This window comes from Sorex araneus, chromosome 3 (genome assembly GCF_027595985.1).
Source record: "Sorex araneus isolate mSorAra2 chromosome 3, mSorAra2.pri, whole genome shotgun sequence".
Lineage (NCBI taxonomy): Eukaryota > Metazoa > Chordata > Mammalia > Eulipotyphla > Soricidae > Sorex > Sorex araneus.
In genome coordinates this window covers 198,427,678-198,446,138 of record NC_073304.1, presented here as the reverse complement: position 1 = coordinate 198,446,138, position 18,461 = coordinate 198,427,678, and the positions used below count along the sequence as shown (strand labels likewise).

The following is an 18,461-nucleotide window of genomic DNA, read 5'->3' as shown; positions in this document are numbered from 1 at the left end:
ACACCAGTAGCTGCAGGGCTAGATAGTGCAGGTGACAGGACGCCAGTCTTGGTGGGCACTGTTTTAAGAGTGCATCACATCAGACCGAACCCCCTCGCCACTGCCACGTGTCTATAAGATGGAAAGAGTGGGACTGGAGCCGTAGCACAGCGGGAAGGGCATTTACCTTGCACGTGTCCAACCAGGATTCGATTCCCAGCATCCCATAGGGTCCCCCAGCACCGCCAGGAATAATTCCTGAGTGCAGAGCCAGGAGTAACCCCTGTGCATCGCCAGGTGTGACCCCAAAAGCAAAAAAAAAAAAATGGGTGGCTGCGTGAGGATGTCTTCCTGCCCAAGACACCACTGCTGCCTTGCTGTAAGCCCCCTTTCGATCCTCACCCAGTCCTCGCGGCCCCGAGCAGCCTCCCTGAGACCCAACACCAGCCCCGAGGCAAGTCTCACTGCACTCAGCATTCCCTCAGCAAGGCTTCCTTTTTAATTTCTTCCCTTAAGCCCCAGGCCCCCTCCTCCGAGCCTGTCTTACTGGCTCTCGGGGTTTCCTAAGCTCAGGGAGGGAGCTTTCACGAACTCCTCCTGAGCTCCTTTCCTAAGCTCAGCTACACGGCTTTCACGAGCTCCTCCAGAAAACACCTTCTGGTGTCCCCCAGTTTGCCCCACCCCGCACCCCCCGCCCAGCTGGGTTTTCAGTTACCTCAGCCTGACTCCCCTGCAGGACCCCGAGACGCCTCCTCTCCCCCAGCAGAATATTGGTCCTGGGCTCCTGGACCTCTCCTCAACCCCCCCCCCACCCCCGCTGGAACAGACTTCAGAAAGTTTAAGCTGCTAAAAGCTAGCCAACGCTCAACCCTCCCACTCTCGCCCTAACTGCCCCACCCAACTCTTACTGTCCCCGCCGCTGACCCGGCAGTGGGCCAGGCCCCACTTTGGAGGCAGTCCCCAACTATGGAAGACAGGGACACAAAGGCACTAAGTGATGGGACAGACCTCCTGGGCAAGGGAGGCTGATGGGCTGCCTGGGGACCCATCATGCCCTGTGAAGATGCATGGGAAAGGAGTGCTGGCCCCCGGTCACTTGCTGAAACCCTGTGTCACCCACTGGCCTGTTGGTCGCGACTCTGGAAGCCCTGCCTGCCTTCCCTCTTGGCCTGGGGTCTTTCCTGGTACTCACACAATCTTGCGATTCCCACCCAGCTCCAGATCTTTTGTCCGCATGGGCTCAGGCATGTCTGCAGACTAGCCCGTTCCCAGATGTGGCCCCAGTCCTATCCCGTGCCTGCCTTAGTATCTGTCCCCTCACTCTCCTCCAGGGCATCTCTCCCATCCTGGCATGTCCTCTATGACATGGCCCCTGACCGTCAACTCCAGACTGGTCCTTTTTTTTTTTTTAAACTTTTTATTAAATCACCATGTGGAAAGTTACAAAGTTCTCAGGTTTATATGTCAGTTATACAATATTCAAACACCATCCCTTCACCAGTGCCCATATTCCACCACCAGAAACCCCAGTATAACCCCCGCCCCCACCCCCTACCCCCTACTGTATAACTAATGAATTTCACTTCATTTTTTCTTTACCTTGATTACATTCCATAATTCAACACAAAACTCACTATAGTTGTTGGAGTTTCCAACCAAGAGAGACAGACCTACTACATTTGATAATTAGTTTTTCATTGCTGGAAATGAAGAGATATGTAGCCCCACTGCTACAAGTACATAACTCTCTCTCTCTCTCTCTCTCTCTCTCTCTCTCTCTCTCTCTCTCTCTCTCTCTCTCTCTCTCTCTTTTCCTTTTTCCTTTTCCCTTTTTTTTTTCTTTTTCCCCCTCATCCCCCTTCCCGCGCCTCATAGTATGGTGTACGCCATGCCGCGTGGGCCAGCGTGGGGCTTTTGCTTAGTTCACAGTCCAGAGAGGTGGCTGCTACATTAAAAACCTTCAAAATTTCAACAAAAACTTACTGTTATTATTTGGAGTTTCCCCCCCAGGTCAGACCTGTTCAAAAGGAACGGTTTCACATTGCTGACAATTACAAATGTTAAGTCGAGTCTGCGCGGTTTTGGATTTCTGTATAAAGTCCAGGGAAAATTCTGCCAGAAATTACATAGCCCAGCTCACAGTCCCAGTGCATTGCTGTAAGAAGTCTCTGAATTCAAAGTCTTTAGGCGCAGAGGGTCCGATTCGCGCTCAGCGGCTCCGGATTTATCTGGGCCGAGGGCGTGCCGGTTACGCCCCCTTCCCATGAGTTCCTGGGAGCCCCAAAAGTAAAAACCGAATACCTGTGGGTTTGGAGTCACAGAAGATGGTGCCTGCCACGTGGGTGCCACCAGCCCGCTGCTTTCCGTGCAGGAAGACAGGGTGGGGAGGAAAAAAATCCACCCCCGGCAGCACAGAGTTGTAGCCCAGTTCGCAGTCCCAGTGCATTGCTATTGGATGCTGCGCTGGATGCCCGAATGTGTTACATCTCTGGAATCAAAGTCTTTAGGTGCAGAGGGTCCCCAGACTGGTCCTTTAGTAATTATGTGAGTGAGATTTGAGCCGCTGGTTTGTGACTCTCTGGGTTTCTGCTGCCGCGTCTGGTCCTGTATAGGAATTTTGAGACTCAGTGAGAAAGTCCAGAATGTAACCTCAGGGTGCTCATGGAGGACAGAGTCGCATGAAAGAGTTAGGTTGACGTGGCGGGCCATAGAAGTAACCTAAAGGGCCGGAGCATAGATTTGCACGCAGGAGGTCCAGGTGCAATCCCCACATCTCCTGGGTTCCCCTGAGTGTCACTAGGGGTGACCCCAGAGCACTGTCAGGAATGACGCCAAAAAAAAAAAAAAAAAAGATGATTAGATGGTGTGGCTGAGACTTGATTGATTGCATGTCAGAGGACCATAAAGTGAGCTAAGTGGACAGAGTGGGGGTCAAATCTTCTGTGAAGAGTCGAGTGATGGTCAGGGTCCAGGTAGGAAGACACTGCTGGCAGGAGAGATGTCAGGCCGAGTTGGGGACAGAAATAGCCAATCTGGGCAGCCCCAGAGGGATCGACTCCATTGTCCCAGGAGGCCCAGAGCAGATTGAAGATCAGGCTCCTTCTCTGCCAGGATGCTTGATATGCTGGCCTGTGTTCACAGTGCTCCTGCTGCAAATGGTCTGAAATAAGTGAGAAAGAGAAGCCCAGGCGAGGTCTCTCCATCCCAGAGGCCTTCTGCACCAGTCTGGAATTCCAACACAGAGAAGGAGCCCTCTGCCAGCCCTGCCTCTCCACAGCCAAGGGAATGTCCCCCACCAGAGACACAGGAGATGCACGGGTCTGATCTCCCAGCTCCTGTAGCTCCGTGGAATCAGTGCCGTGGCACCTGTGTTTTGCTTCCTCTAGCTGCATCTTCATATTTTCCTCCTCATCCCCTCCCCTTCAGCCCACGGCCCCCTACAGAAGCTAGCAAATCCAATAAAGGTGCTTCTCTCGCTGTATAAGCCCATCCTTTGGTTTGGTGATTGAAACAAAGAGTGGGCAACACTGGCCTGAATCCATTTCTGGTGATCACAGTGCTTGAGCACCATGAAAGGAGTGGCTTCCGGCAGCGTGTTCCAGCAGCCAAAATTCAAACACAGGGTTCATGGAGCTAAATATGACCAGGTGTCAGCAGGCCTGTGCCTCCAGAAGAGGCCCTCAGGGAAAATCCATTTTCTTCCCCTTTCCTGCCTCCATAGCTACCTGTGTGCCTTGGCTGTTGGCTCCTGCATCCTCTTCCTCTTCTGCTTCATCTTTGGTTCGGTTCCACTATCTCTGAGTCTCCTGTCTCCCTCCTCTAAGGAGCTAGGTGATTCCTCTGGGTCACTGGGAACCGGGATAACCCACCTCTCTTGAGATCCTTAGTAATACCTGAGGTGTTCCTTTGGCCAAGTCAGTAACCTATTCTGTTTCCAGGGCTGAGAAGACAGACGTCTTTGGAATCCACAATTCTGCCTACGATGTGACCTTTTTAGGGTCCCTCGGGGCTTCTCTGTCCCAGCTCTGAGCACCTGCTATGTCTGACCCCTGGCTCTGTCCACCTTTGTTCTTTCAGAGGAGACGACGTTTGAAGCAGGCGTGAAGGTTCAGATCCACAGTCAGTCTGAACCACCTTTCATCCAAGAGCTGGGCTTTGGGGTGGCTCCCGGGTTCCAGACTTTCGTGGCCACACAGGAGCAGAGGGTAAGTTCCCTGGGCTCTGGACCTGGGATCCTTGGCCCTACCACCTGCGGGTGTGAGGGGGAGACACATGGTCCCCACTCCTGGAAGGCTCTGAGTCCACCTAGGGGGCTGGCGTGGGATTGAAGAGACTCGCCCTGAAACTGGGGGTACCATTGTCCCCCGTGGTTCAGTTCTCCTAGACCACCTGTCTCTCAGTTCCTAAAATTGGGCCTTAAGGAAACTTCTCTTAGCTTTCGCCCCCACCCCCGCACACACTTGGCTCATTGGAAATTTGTTTTCCCCCAAGAACATTCTGCAAGGAAAGTCAGCAGGGGTGGGTACCAATGGAAGCTGCTAGCCAGCATTTGAAAGGTCATCAGTTCCATAAACGCAGCTCAAAGTAGTCTGCAGAAAGAAAGCAGGAGGGGCCGTCACTGACCCTTTCTGGAGTTTTAGTGAAAGCTCCTGCTCTGTGCTCTGAGGTATCACTGGGAAAGGGGGCCCTGCCCAGCACCCCTGGACTGTGGGGCAGTGCTGCCCACTGGGGGAAAAAAAAACGGGTGCAGATGTGGAATCTGCATCTAAATTGGGGAGGAAGCCTCAGAGCAGTAATGCCCCAGGATACTTCACTTCTCTTGTCTCCTGGCTGCCTAGAACAGAAGCTGAGAGTTTGACTCAGAAGAGGACAGAGGGGGTCCTGGAGGCCTGGGACCCAGCTGAAGTCAGCCAGGAGTAGGAGCAGGCTGGGAAGTGAGCACTGAGGTCTTCTAAGCAATCTTGGGTCACACTCCCTCTCCCCGACGTGGAAGAGAGACACTCCCAGGGGCGAGCCAGATGCAGAGCAGAACTTCTCCCCAGCCTCGCAGGGCCTGCGTGCGTTTGCTTTGAAGGATAGGCTCAGAAAAATCAGCCTCGTTCATATCAGTATTGCTATGATTATTATAACTAATCATAAGATATTTGGTTAAACATTTTACAGTCTTCAAAGCATTTCCGCATCGTCTCATTTCATCATTTCATTCATATTAATGGAGGAATACAAAAACACATCCCAGAGCTAAGTCTAATAATGCATTATGTTTACATGTATATAAAAGAGCGTATTCAGAGGAAATAAGACTCAGAGGAAATAAGCCAAAATACCCGCAGTGGGGGAACAATGAATGGTTTATTTTCTTGACTGGGTTTTCTAATGTTTGATAAAATGGCTTTGTTTTATGTATTTGGTAAATAGTTGTTGAACACCTACTATGTACGAAGTACTGGGGACATTGTGGTGAGGAAACGAGATTCTGTGTCTTCCCCGTGGAGCCTATGAATTAGTGGTTTCTCCACTAATAAAAAGTAAATAATCATGGGCCACACCCACAAACTGCCCCCTGGAGCCGTGTAACCCCACCAACGGCCAACATCCAGAGACTATAAGACCAAGCTCCCGGAAGCTTGTGGCTGCACGACATGTAATAGCCTTGTTCTCCCTCTTGGAGACCCTGACAAGCTACCAAGAGTCTATTTCCCTCACGGGAGAGCCTTGCAAGCTCCCCATGGTGTATTCATATCCCAAATACAATAAAAGATATATATATATATATATATATATATTTCAGAGAGCCCGGCAAGCTACCGAGAGTATCCCGCCTGCACGGCAGAGCTTGGCAAGCTTCCCGTGGCATATCCGATATGCCAAAAACAATAACAATAGGTCTCATTCCCCTGACCCTGAAAGAGCCTCCAGTTGTTGGGAAAGAAGAGAGGCTGCTAAAATCTCAGGGCTGAATGTAATAGAGACGTTACTGGTGCCTGTTCGAGTAAATCGACAAACAACGGGATGACAGTGACAATGACAGTGAATCATGGGCCAGAGAGATAGTATAAAGTTAACATATTTGCCTTGCATGGGGCCAACCTGAGTTCCATCCCTGGTACCGCATCTGGTTCCCTGAGCCCTACCAAGGTGATCCATGAGGACGGAGCTAGGAGCAAGACCTGAGCACTGCTAGGTGTGGCCCTCCCCTCCGGAAGAAATCAGTCATGGCATTACATCAGGCTGAATATGATTTGGGGATGGACTTCGGGGCTATGTTCTCATTCCGCCAGGAGAACAAACCTAAGCTGCTGATCCTAGACCTTTAATCCCTGCGTGCTTTTGCCCATCTCACCTGTTCTGAGCTGGTTCTGGATCCTTCATCCTCAATGCCTCTGCCTCTCTCTCTGCAGGGGGCTGAGCTTCTTCCTTCTTGGAGATTCTGAACTCATGATAGAGCTCACAGCTTCCTGCAGCCACATCCTGAGAGAGAGAGAGAGGAGAGAGAGAGAGAGAGAGAGAGAGAGAGAGAGAGAGAGAGAGAAAGGGAGAGAGAGAGAAAGGGAGAGAGAAAGAGGGAGAGAGATAGCAGAGCAGGTAGGGCGTTTGTCTTGCACGTAGCCAACCTGGGTTCGATTCCTCCTTCTCTCTCAGAGAGCCTGGCAAACTACCAAGAGTATCTCGCCTGCATGGCAGAACCTGGCAAGCTCCCCGTGGCGTATCCGATATGCCAAAAACAGTAACAACAAGTCTCACAATGGAGTCGTTACTGGTGCCTGCTCAAGCAAATCGATGAGCAACGGGATGACAGTGATACAGAGATATATGTATATTCCTTCTCTGGAAAGTGGGGATGGGTGATGCAAACTCAGGAAATAGACTCCTGAGTGAGCTCCTGAGAGAGACCCGTGATGATGTCAGGGACCCCTACCGTAGGCTCTCTCCCCTCTCCCTCCTCCTAGACCCCAAATAAGACTAGTTTTACTTCAAAAAGACAAAACCAAACCAACCAACCAACCAACCAACAAAACTGCAAGACCCTGCCATGAATCCCTTTTGCATGATAAAGCCCACTCCCTCCCCTGGTGCAAAAATCACGCTCAGTGTTTTTCGATATTCTTTAATTTTTATTTTGTAATCCATAAGAGCAGACTGTTGGGCTGTAAGCCAGACTAAAGATTGCTTTTTGTAATCAACATTTATCCTAAATCCAATTAAGCCAAGGTGTACCCCTGCCTTCCCGGATGACCTGAGTGAGACATGCTTGCCTCCTTGTCTTGCTCCCCTTCCCCTTCAACTCCTGTCAGAGCCCCTGCATTTGCCCCTCCCCAAACCCATCACCCCTATCCCCAGAGACAGGCACCCCTATCCCCAGAGACTTGCAGGAGCAGCACAGAGCTCTGGAGACCTGTGGGGCTCACTGATGCTCCCCTTTCTCCACAGCACCCCTGAAAATTGGTATTGCTGCCTACACCTGCCAACAGCAGCTCTGCACAGATGGGAACTAGAGTTTCCAGTCTGCCAGTTAGGGGAGTGGCTAGGCTCAGCACCGAGTCCAGATCTGTCTTTCCCCTCCTGACTACACCCTGTGACACTGAGCTGGCCACTTGATCCTCAAGGAGCCTCAGTTTCCCATCCACAGAGTAGCAGGCCTGGACTGGATGACCCCCAAGGCCCCCAAAGCCTGGGCCGAGCACCTCGCCCCTCTCGCTACAGAACACCCCAATCACCAGGCAGAAACCTGGCCTTGCTCCCTGCTCTGCTTTCCTCCGTCATGCCAGCTGGTGTGGGATGATGCCGTTAGGGTAAATTATGGCAGACATGTGACGTCAGTTTCCTCCCCAGCTCTAGGAGGCAGCACAGGGAGTCCTGCTCGTGTGAAGCAGGAGCCCGGGCAGATGGCAGCCCTGACTCTGGCAGAGAGGCTTCCGGCAAGCCCCTGGGCACTTGTCCTCACCCCAGCCCCCCCATAGCCCCCCCCACACACACACACACAGATCCTGCCATGGCCCTACTTAAAGCCCTTACACTCCAGCGCTTCCTGTAACTTACAAAACTCCAGTGGGTAGGATGGTTGTCTTGAATGAATCTGAGCCCAAAGTTGGACCTCATGCCTCACATATGGTGACTCCAGCACCTCCAGGAGTGACCCCTAAGCAGAAAGCCAGGAGCACAGCCAGTATGCCCCCTTCAAAATAATAATAATAATAATAACCCACAACTCCAAACCTTCTACAATGCTTCCTAAGACCCTTTGCAGCCTTAGCACTGCCCCCCGCTCCAGACTCCTCATCTGCCTGTGTATAACCAACATGTACCCTCCAGGCCAGGGCTGGACACGAAAACAAACTCTCTCTTCCTGTAGCCACTGTTGTCTCTGCCCGTCATTACTTTGTTCACCTGGCAAAGGCCTCTTTCCCATTCCACATTCAAAGGCCTCTGAGACCCCCCCTCCCACCCTGCCACTCCCGAGGGGCAGTTAGCCATTCCCTACAACACTACGGACAGACGTTCATCTCTGCCTGCAGTAAATACTCACTGAGCAGCTACTGTGTTGGGCAAATAAAGACTAACACTCCGTGACCCCAGCCTCGGCGTGTTCTCAGAGCAGAGTGATGTGTCCCTGGGTGAGCCCTGCTGACAGACACCAGCCTCTACCCACAGGACTTGCCTCCCTGAGCGTCCCTACTCCCGAGGCTTGCCTGCAAAGAACTCCCTATATCTCCCCGAGTCAGTTCCCTAGAGTGTTTGTTGTGGCAGTGGTCATCCTCATGGTGTAGCATTGGCTACTCCCAACAGTGCTCACTTCAGTGCTGACTCCTAGCTCTGTGCTCAGGGGTCACTCCGGTTGGTGGTGGAGGCAGTGGCCACCTGGAAGACGACCCTGCCTTCTGGAGCCTTCTGCTGCTGTGTGAAAGGCTCTGGAGGCCGCCATATTTGTCCAGCTCCAATCAGGTACTCCTCTAGGGGATTCCATGCAGTGCAGGGATCGATGATTGCAAGTCAAGTGACCTAATCCTATAATATCTCTCTCCACCATCACCTCCACCACCATCTTCCTTAGGCGGGGCGCTCCTGAAAGTCAGGATTGTGTCCTTTGGGTTCTAGATGCCAGTGCCTTGTGTGTGTTTGTGCCCCCTCAGTGTGTGCGTGGTTGGAAGAATGAGGGTATTCCACCCTGACAGAAGGCAGCATTGATGCTCGGCTAGTACCCAGATGCCCCCTTTACTGCACTCCCTTTCTCTTCCCCTTGACCCCTGCCAAAACTCTCCTTCAGATCAGCCCTGGCTGTGTCTTCTCCCCAGGATGGTAGGCCAGCCTGTAATCGATGGTTCTATCTGTACCGTATCTGGTTCCGCATGTAAAGATCTGAGTCAAATCAGAAGCTTGTGAAAAGGGTCAGAGCTGAGCTGTCCATCTGGAAGCCTTGTGGCTGCTAGAGCGTGGTTGGAATCCTTGTAGGGATGGAACTCTGGAATCAGGGAGATGAACTGAGTTAGGGGTGTAAGTGCAGTTTGGGCTGCCTGTGTGGCGGGAGCACATCCCCCTCTGTCTTCAGTGTGTCAGACTCTGTGCCCCCCACATGATTGACTATCCTGAAGGGCCCCCGGTCCCAAGGTGGTATCAGAGGACTCTCGCTGTTTCCGGTCCTCTCCTCTGACAGCTCTTATTTTCTCAATGTCTCTCATTGTGTTCATGGAGCATGAACTCACTGACTTTTCCCCATGTCTCTTGGTAGGGCCTAAAATTGAATTTAGAGGTCTTAGGGGATCCATGAGTCTCTTTGTTCAGGAAATTAAATTGAAGAAATGACTGTGAGTTTACATTTGAGGGTCTCGGTATACCTAGGGAAAGTAGGATGGGAAAAAATCCCTGCCCGGTGGTGTCCTGTTGCACCGAGTGCTCCCACTGTCCATCTGGGGCAGTGAATAGGAATGGGAAACAGCACGTCCCACCATCTGGACTCTTGGTTCCTTCCTTAAGCTCGCTCTCAAGTGCCCTGAAAATTTCACCACCACCTCACGCCCTGCACCACGCAGCTGTCCACTTGCCTGTTTGGGACTAGATATAAAGGCAGACAAGATGTTTGGACCCACTGGCCTGTTAGGACACCAGCAGGATGTGTGGCCCCAGCTGGCCCCTGCAGAAGCCTAAACCTTTGCCTCAGTTGCATAGGTTGGCCATGCTTCTTGCATTAAAAGAGAATCCCACTTTGGCTCAGAATGAAAACAGTTATTTCCACTTCCACTCTTAATCAAAAGGCCCTGCTGTTGAGGGGTGCCCTCACCTGCCTGAGGCAGTTTCTCTTAGGTGCCCAAAGATGGCTTCCTACGTTCCATTCAATAGAGAAGACTCATTTGTCAGTCTGACAGCCAGATCCATGTCCCCTGATATCCGTGCTTCACACGGACATGGGATATTGCCCAGTTGTTCTAGCAAAGGTAGAAAGAGCATCGTTACCCATCGTCACCTTCAGCACCTTCCGAACTGCCTGAGCAGGAGCTGGATAAATTTGGTGGTCTCCGGTGCCTCTCCAGAGAGCAGCAGGAGGCTCCAGAAGGCACAATGGCCTTCCAGGTGGCCACTGCCACCACCAGCGGGGCACATTGTTTCCCATAAATTAAAAAAATTAGAAATGAATCAAGTATCTCTGGTTTCATTTCTTAATCACTTGTTTCCATTTAGCCCCTAAAATAGAAATATCTTCAGATGCCAAAGGATAGACGTCCACCGCTTTCTCCCACTCACTGAGAGCTGGCTTCTTTCAAGGTGGAGGTCATGACAGGGAATGGAGTGAGGAGAAGCTCAGCAGAAATGCATGTTAAAATATACTCCAGAGAAAGTGACCTCAATAGACTGGGGCGTGCTGTGTGTGTGCTGTGTGTGTATGTAGTGGGGAAGCCCAGATTCAATCCCCAGCAGGACATGCCCAAACCCCCTGAGCATTGCCAGAGGTCACCCCACATGCCCTGAGCACGACCTTGTGTGACCCAAACCACTACCACGAAATGCTCAAATCTTAAAAAGAGAGTAGGGGCCAGAGCAATAGCAATAGTACAAAGAGTAGGGGGTTTGCCTTGCACACTGCTGACTCAGGTTTTATCCCTGGCCCCAGGTATGGTCCCGCAAGCCCCAGTAGTAGTGATCCCCGAATGCTGAGCCAGGATTAAGCCCTGAGCACCATCAGAGATACCCTCTCCCCTCACAAAAATAGGTATCAGATTTCTCTACCCTGTCTTCCTTCTTCCTTCCACCCTCCCCCTCTCCTTCCCTTCCCAACAAAGAGTTCTCTGGACTTTGGTTCTCTGATTCATCATCATCTCTCTTTTGCTTCCCAGCACGGCTTGAGCTCTCCCTGGAAACACTTCTTGGTCAAGGCCACCCAAGAAGTCTTGATGGCCAGCCCTCACTCGTCCCTCTGGAGTCCCAGCCCCCTGGTTTCCCAGCAGTAGGTCCCTGGGGTCAAGCCCTCCTAGAGACTCTCCTTTCTGTTCTGGACTCTGTTTCTTCTCACCTCTCTCCCTCTCCTGCCTGGTCCTGCATACTCAAGTCTTTCTCTGGTCAGCCAGAGATGATGGGCGCTCCCAAGCCCAGAGTCTCCCTCAGTGAGCTCACCCTTTGCCATGACTTGGGCTTTGCTACCCCAATCCAAAAAGATGTCTTTTCTGACCCCAGACCCAGAGGTCTGGGTGCTGTCCTCTGGCTCTCCTTGGAGAGATGCTCCTCGGGCATCTCAAATCAGTTGCCTAAACAACACTCACTCTCTTGCCCTGTTTCTGTATCTGCTGCCCAGAATGACTGTGTCTCCTAGGTCCCTGGGCCCCCATAAATGCACACCTGCACTCCCTGGATGGTTGACCCTGTGCCTTGTTCTTCTCATCTGCCAGATGGAAATGAGGATAGTTTCTTTCCCAGATACCGCAGAGAGAACTGAGATCATGCGTGCACATAAAGTAGTTCATAAGGCAAGTGTCCACATGAAGTCTGGCTAGTATTAGCCCTCACACACGCACTTGATTTATTTTGGGAGGGATTTAGAACCACATCCAGTAGCCTTTGGGGGCTATCCCTAGCTCTGTGCTCAGGGATGAGCCTAGTGCTGCTGGAGGGACCATATACAAAGCAAATGCCTTACCTGCTGGACTCTCTCTCCAACCCCCAAACTCCACTTAGTTCAGTCCTTTATGATCCCTCCCCTGGGTCAGCATAACCATCCCCTCCCTGGCTCTTTGCTGCCTCTCCTGATCCTCCTGCCTCTGTTTTCTGCATCCATGGGGACTTTCTAAAGTACTAATCTGACACCTCATAACCCCCAGGAGGAAGTCTAGGAATCTGTTCACAGGTTTTCTGGTCTCTGCCTGCCTTTTCAACAGTCTCTGTCTCTGTCTCTCTTTCTCTCTGTCTCTGTCTCTCTCTCTCTCTCTCCCCCACCCCCAGCCCCAGCCCACTTCCTGCCTCCCACACAAAGCACCAGCTCTACTCATCCAGACAGCTTGTGACCCCTCCCCTCCGTCTCGGAATTGCCCACTCGACACTTCCCACCCCATCTTCTTCACCTGATTCCAGACTCAGCTCACGTGTTACCTCCTGCAGAAGACCGTCCTGAGGCACCCTGTGTGAATCTCTAGCTCGCAGTTTACATATCATAGTCGTTGGCTGCTCATCCGTCTCCCCAATCAGATTGTGAGCTCCTGAGGATCCAATTCCATCTCATTTCTGTTCGTTATAGTTCAGCGGTTTATAGGGTGTCCTACATAGGAAGAGCCTTGATGAATTTTGTATTGAATGGAATGAATGAATACATGAATGTCTGAATGTGAAAGAAGCTAATGGATCATGTCACTCTTCTGCTTGCTACTCATTAATGTCTTTCGAAACCAGAGAATAAAGTCCACATTCCACCTTCGGGTTCCAGCTGTCACTTTTCCCAATGACTCGATCTTCTGCTGCCCAGCAGCCCCCTCTTCACCACCTGCTGCCCCTTGCACACAGCCACCTGTGTGTCCACTCCTCGGTCATGTTCTGCTTACTCATTTATTTGCTGAATCTCAGCTGTCTGCCAGTACCTGTATCAGGCAGGACAGATGCAGTGCTGACCAGGAATGACATAGACCTTGGAGATGACAGTCTAGAGGCAAGTCAGACTATCAAACAATCGCAGATTTGGAGCTCTGGGACCTTGTGTCACATGCCCCTACTAACCTGCAAACTTCTCAGGGAAGTTAAGATGATTTTCAGAGAGGGAAGGATGAATGGGTAGAATCGTGAGAACGAGCTCGCTCTCAGGGCTAACTCCAATTATTTACAGTCCATTAGCACTCTGCTTAGCCTTCAAATATGATGTAAGTGAACTAAACAGTGTTTAACGTGAGGAACTGGAACAAGACAAAAAACTCTCTAGTGAGGGCATTAAAAAGATAGCGAGGCTGGCATGGTGCTGACGGACATGGCAGCCTCTGCTAGAACCCCTGCCCTGCCCTGTAGGTTGCCCACCCTCACTGGTCATCAGGGTTGAGAAGCCCCTCCCGGAGCTGCTCTGTACTAGGCTGCCCCATGAGACGCTTGTGGCTTCTCTTGCTCGGTGACTGTCTTCCTCCTCAGACCCCGGCGAGAAAGGGAGGCCTAATGTCTGTTGACTCAGCTCCTTTATCTTCCTCGGAAGACAAGTCCATAAATCAGAGCATTCTTGGGTTGGTTCCTGCTCTCTGGTACCACGTTATCTTATGATTCATGAGCAGCTCGCTATCTGAACTCACAACAGTGTGGTCTTGGTTTCTGTTATTTTTTTATAAGAAAAAAAAGTTCAGTTAAGGATAATTCATAATTCCACATGCAGCCTGAAAGCTGGGTGTTTATCCATTTCTCGCCAGCTGGGAAGGTTGACAAGGAATCACCTACAAATATTCTGGAAATATCAACCGGATGAATGAATGAGTGAATGAATGAATACAAACAGTCCTTCTGAGTGTCACATTCTCTTGGCAACAGCTGGGAAGGTGGGCCCAAGACATATTTTTTTCCCCTATCTCTTCCATCCTCCCTCATGCCTGAAAACAACTGTTGCTCAGAGATAGAAATGCCTGTGCATTTGTATAGTGGTGACAGGGCTCAAAAAACCTGTCATTATTCACTGTCAGTGAGTAAATCTTAGTAATAATCCACAAACGACCCCCAGAGTATTTCTGGTCTCTCACCTACTGAGGTTTTTATTTGTTTGTTTGTTAGCATTTAAAACATTTTTTTCTTTTGATTTTGGGGCCTTACCTGGCAATGTTTGGAATCTTCTCCTGGCTCTGCACTCAGAAATCACCCCCCATTGGTGCTCAGGAAGGCAGAATATAAGTTATTTACACCTTTTGTTCTATGCAATGAGAGTGCGCCCTTTGAGGGCAAGGGCTCTGATTTAAGTATTATTGAGCCTAATGCTGTGACTGGGGGAATCAAGGGATCCATGAATTGTAGGCTTGATCAGTATTGGCTTATGGATCTCTCCGAGCCCTGCAGCCTGTTGTGGAACAAAATCTTCCTGAAATGAGAGTCCTTGCTCCTTGATTTATTAATTTTCGGTTTTGAGATTGATGTCAGAGTCCTTCAGATGGGGCCTTTGACACAACTGGGTGACGAAGAACAAAGAAGATAGATTTGGGCCAGGTCTGTAGGAGAGCCCAGGGGACAGCAAAAGGGAAATGCAGCAGGGGAGTGAGAGCAAAGACGCAAAGAAGACCCTTGCCTCTGGGGATGGCTAACGAGACTTTGTGGAGATGAGGAAACCTGAAGGTAATGCCTTAGCTGGAAAGATGGGTGGAGACTAGGCAGGATCCAATTCCACTTTTGGGATCTGTTCTTAAAAACACTTAACAGTGAGGCCAGAGAGATAGTACAGTGGGTAAGGCGCTTGCCTTGCCTGCGGCTGACTTGGGTTCAATCCCCAGCATTCCTTGGGGCTGGAGTGATAGCACAGCAGGTAGGGCATTTGCCTTGCATGTGGCCAACCCAGGTTCGATCCCTAGCATCCCATATGGTACCTGGAGCACCACCAGGAGTAATTCCTGAGTGCAAAACCAGGAGTAACCCCTGTGCATCGCCAGGTGTGACCCAAAAAGAAAAAACTCAATCCCCAGCATCCCATATGGTCCCCTGAACACCACTGGAAGTGATTCCTGAGTGCAGAATCAAGAGAAACACCTGGGCATTCCAGATGGGGCCCAGAAAACAAGAAAAAGGCAGGCGGGGCGGGGACCACTTAACAGGGGCCAGAGAGATAGCATAGCAGGTAAGGTGTTTGCCTAGCTTGTGGCCAACCCCGTTCTGACAATGTATATGAACCTCTAAGCACTGCCAGGTGTGGTCCCTGAGCCAGGAGTGAGCCCTGAGAATCTCAGAGTGCAGCACCCCACCAAAAACCAAACACACAAATAACGCTTAATAAGTGGAGGTACTGGAGAGATAGTGCAGGCATTATTTGCTTTGCCTGTGATCATCTCAGTTCAGGCTTGGTTTCCCAAGCCCTGTCTGGAGTAATCCCTGAGCACAGAGCCAGAAGGACCTCTGAGAACCACTAGATATGGTCCCAACCTCTCTCCCAGCCCCCAACCCCAGAAAAGCACTTAACAAGTGAGGCCAGTGATGTATCTCAGTGGGAGAGCTTTCATGTGTGAGATCCTGAATTCACTCTCTGGCACCAACCCCCAAAAATACAAATGAACCCCAAGAAATATCACTGTATCACTGTCATCCCATTGCTCATCCATTTGCTCGAGCAGGCACCAGTACGTCTCCATTGCGAGACTTGTTGTTACTGTTTTTGGCATATCGAATACGCCACTGGGTAGCTTGCTAGGCTCTGCCATGTGGGCGAGACAGCAGGTAGGGTATTTGCCTTGCACACGGCTGGCCCAGGTTTGATTCCTCCATCCCTCTTGGAAAGCCCAGAAAGCTACCGAGAGTATCTCGTCCAAGAAATGTAGTCAAAGCTTATTTCTAAAGCTCTGTTTGTGTGAGCAAACATTTAGAAACAACTTAAATCTTCATCAATAGGAGGATGATTAAATTGAGGGCAAATACATATTCAAATGTGCCCTCCTGCAGCAGTTGGAGGGAGCTTGGAAGACCTGGGGGTCCCGGAGGAAAAATGTTCAAGACAGAATGGTAAATGAAAAAAGCAAGTTACAGACCGTTACCACCAAATGTTCATATTAAATTCAATAAATTAAGTAAATTTTATATTAAAAATTCTGGAGAGATCCACACCATACTCAGGAGGCAAAGCAGAATTGAATGTTTAAGAAGACTTTTCTCTTTTCCTGGATCCCCAGAACATTTTTAACAAGAATCTATTTGTATTTTCATATCTAATGATGCAATTTCTTTAAAGAATGTGCATAAGGCAGCTGTTTACAAATTGGGTTTATGGACGTGGCCTCTTACAGACAGTCCCATGTGGTGGAGGGAGGTGAGAAATCAGGTTAAAAAAAAATCAGTTGTGCCCTTCCCACCCACCCCCAGGTCAGAGGCCAGAGTGCAGAGTTCGCAGAGATCACAGAAGCTCGCCGTGCTGTGCCCAGTGCTCCTCCATCCAATGGGATGTGCTGAATTAGCCCAGTGAGATAGTTGAGACTGAAATAGACCCAGCTGTCTCAATGAGGTCAGATTTGATTGACAGCTGTTCCTTACCATTCTGTCCTTTAAACTGCCACTCTCCACCTCTCCCTGCCCTAATGTACACCATTTCTGGGCTGCACCACGGGGAGGTCCCCTCTCTCTGCTTGATAGCTCTAAAGAAACATAGGGATTGGGAGATAATACAGGAGTTAGGGCCTAATACCAGGCAAGTGTCCACCCCCACTTCTATCCCCCCACCAATGACCCTTTAGAACTGCCTGGTGCAGCCCTGGAGCACCCCCTGCCCCCTCCTCCCAGCACTGTGGGATAGCCCTAGTGGTCCCCAGTGCTGCAGAGTCCTACTACCAGCACTGCATCCTCAGGCCCTCACACTGAGTTTAGCCCCAGTGGCCTGAGCATCACCAAGCATGAACCCCTGACCTCCTGAGCAGCACCAAGGAGGCAATAAGATGGAGTACCCCAATCCCAGAGCTTTCAGGGGAGGTGGGGGTGAAGGGCTGTGTCTGGGAGCACTCTGCACCTCTGCTGCCCAGCCTCCCTGGGCACTTGGGGGTGTATGAAAGTGAGCTGCCTGGCATCCCGTCAGCTGGGGGTGCTCTACGGGAAGTCTGGGATGCTCTTGAAGCCACGCCCTCCCTGACCCATCATGGGCAGCTGCTTCTGTGTCCTGGAGACGGGAGGTGGGTGCTGGCTGTGGAGCATGAGGTGGGAGCCCGATCCCAGCCCCCCACGGCGGGGTGTGAGCAGGCATGAGACTCTGAAGGCTCTGCAAATGGACTTTATTGAATCCGCACTCCCTAAGTTCATCCTACCCATATTGCAGGTGTGCAGCTCGTATCTAACAAGGTAGAAATGATTGGAAACCATTTTACAGGAAATAAACCTGGAGCTTCGAGAAGTGCAGGAGTCTCGGAGGACTGGAGGACATGCCTGGCATGCAGAAGCCCCACGGCTGGCCTCCAGCACTGCATGGCTCCCTGAGCGCTCCCAGGCTAGCCCTGGTGGCTCCTGAGGACCACTGGAGTGACTCTGGTAGCCCCAGTGGCACTGATCACCAGGCCCACGCCCTGAACCCCCACGCCCAGGCCCAGTACTGCCAGCAGTGACCCCAGCACCCCTGAGCACTGCTAGGAGCCACCACCATCAACAACCAAAATAAAAGTAGGGGATGAAGAGATAATACAGCAGGTAGGGCACTTGCCTTGCACACAGCCAACCCAGGTTCTATCGCCAGCACCACATACAGCCCCCTGAGCCCACCAGGAGTGATCCCTGAGTGCACAGCCAGACTGTGCACCCTGAGCATGACTGGGCATGGCCCAAACCCACCTACCCACTCACACCCCAAAAAAGAAATTTGCCTAAGGAAATGGTGCAACCAGGAACTGCGATCCACTTGCTACTCCCCACTCAGAATTACTGCCTTTATTTCCCCGGCACTGCTCTGCATTTACTCTGGCCCAGAGAACAGCACAGGCTCCAAGAAATTCCAAGGAAGGGGCCCAAACATGGAACGAGATGCCCCCTGGCCACCCCAGGCAGATGCAAGAGGAAATGGAAGGCACTAGAAGGCCTAGGGAAAAGGGAGGGGTGAAGGGTATGCAGGCACATTCAACACACCTGTCACCTGCAGAAAGACTATCTAGAGAGGGGCAGGAAGAACTTGGGCAGGAAAGGAGATAGCAGTGCTGCCCAAGGTCATTCGAAGGACTAATTCTTACCTATTGGAGAAAATGGGGCGGGGCGGGGGGGCAGTGTTTGCAGGAAAAATACTCCCTAGCACCAACCCCTACTAAGGGCCTGCTGCTGTCATCTTTCCTGGCAGTCTCCACAATACTTGAATGTTTGTGTCTGCTTCGACTCTTGGGTGG

At 51.1% G+C, this 18,461-nt stretch overlaps 1 protein-coding gene across 1 annotated transcript in view; it reads left to right on the top strand.

The window, feature by feature from the left end:
- Window positions 1-18,461, top strand: part of ASIC2 (acid sensing ion channel subunit 2) — a 274,000-nt gene that overhangs the window by 192,459 nt on the left and 63,080 nt on the right. Inside the window, exon 3 of the mRNA XM_055129921.1 lies at window positions 4,057-4,184. Coding sequence (XP_054985896.1) covers window positions 4,057-4,184 — 128 coding nt within the window. The remainder of the gene's footprint in view (window positions 1-4,056; window positions 4,185-18,461) is intronic.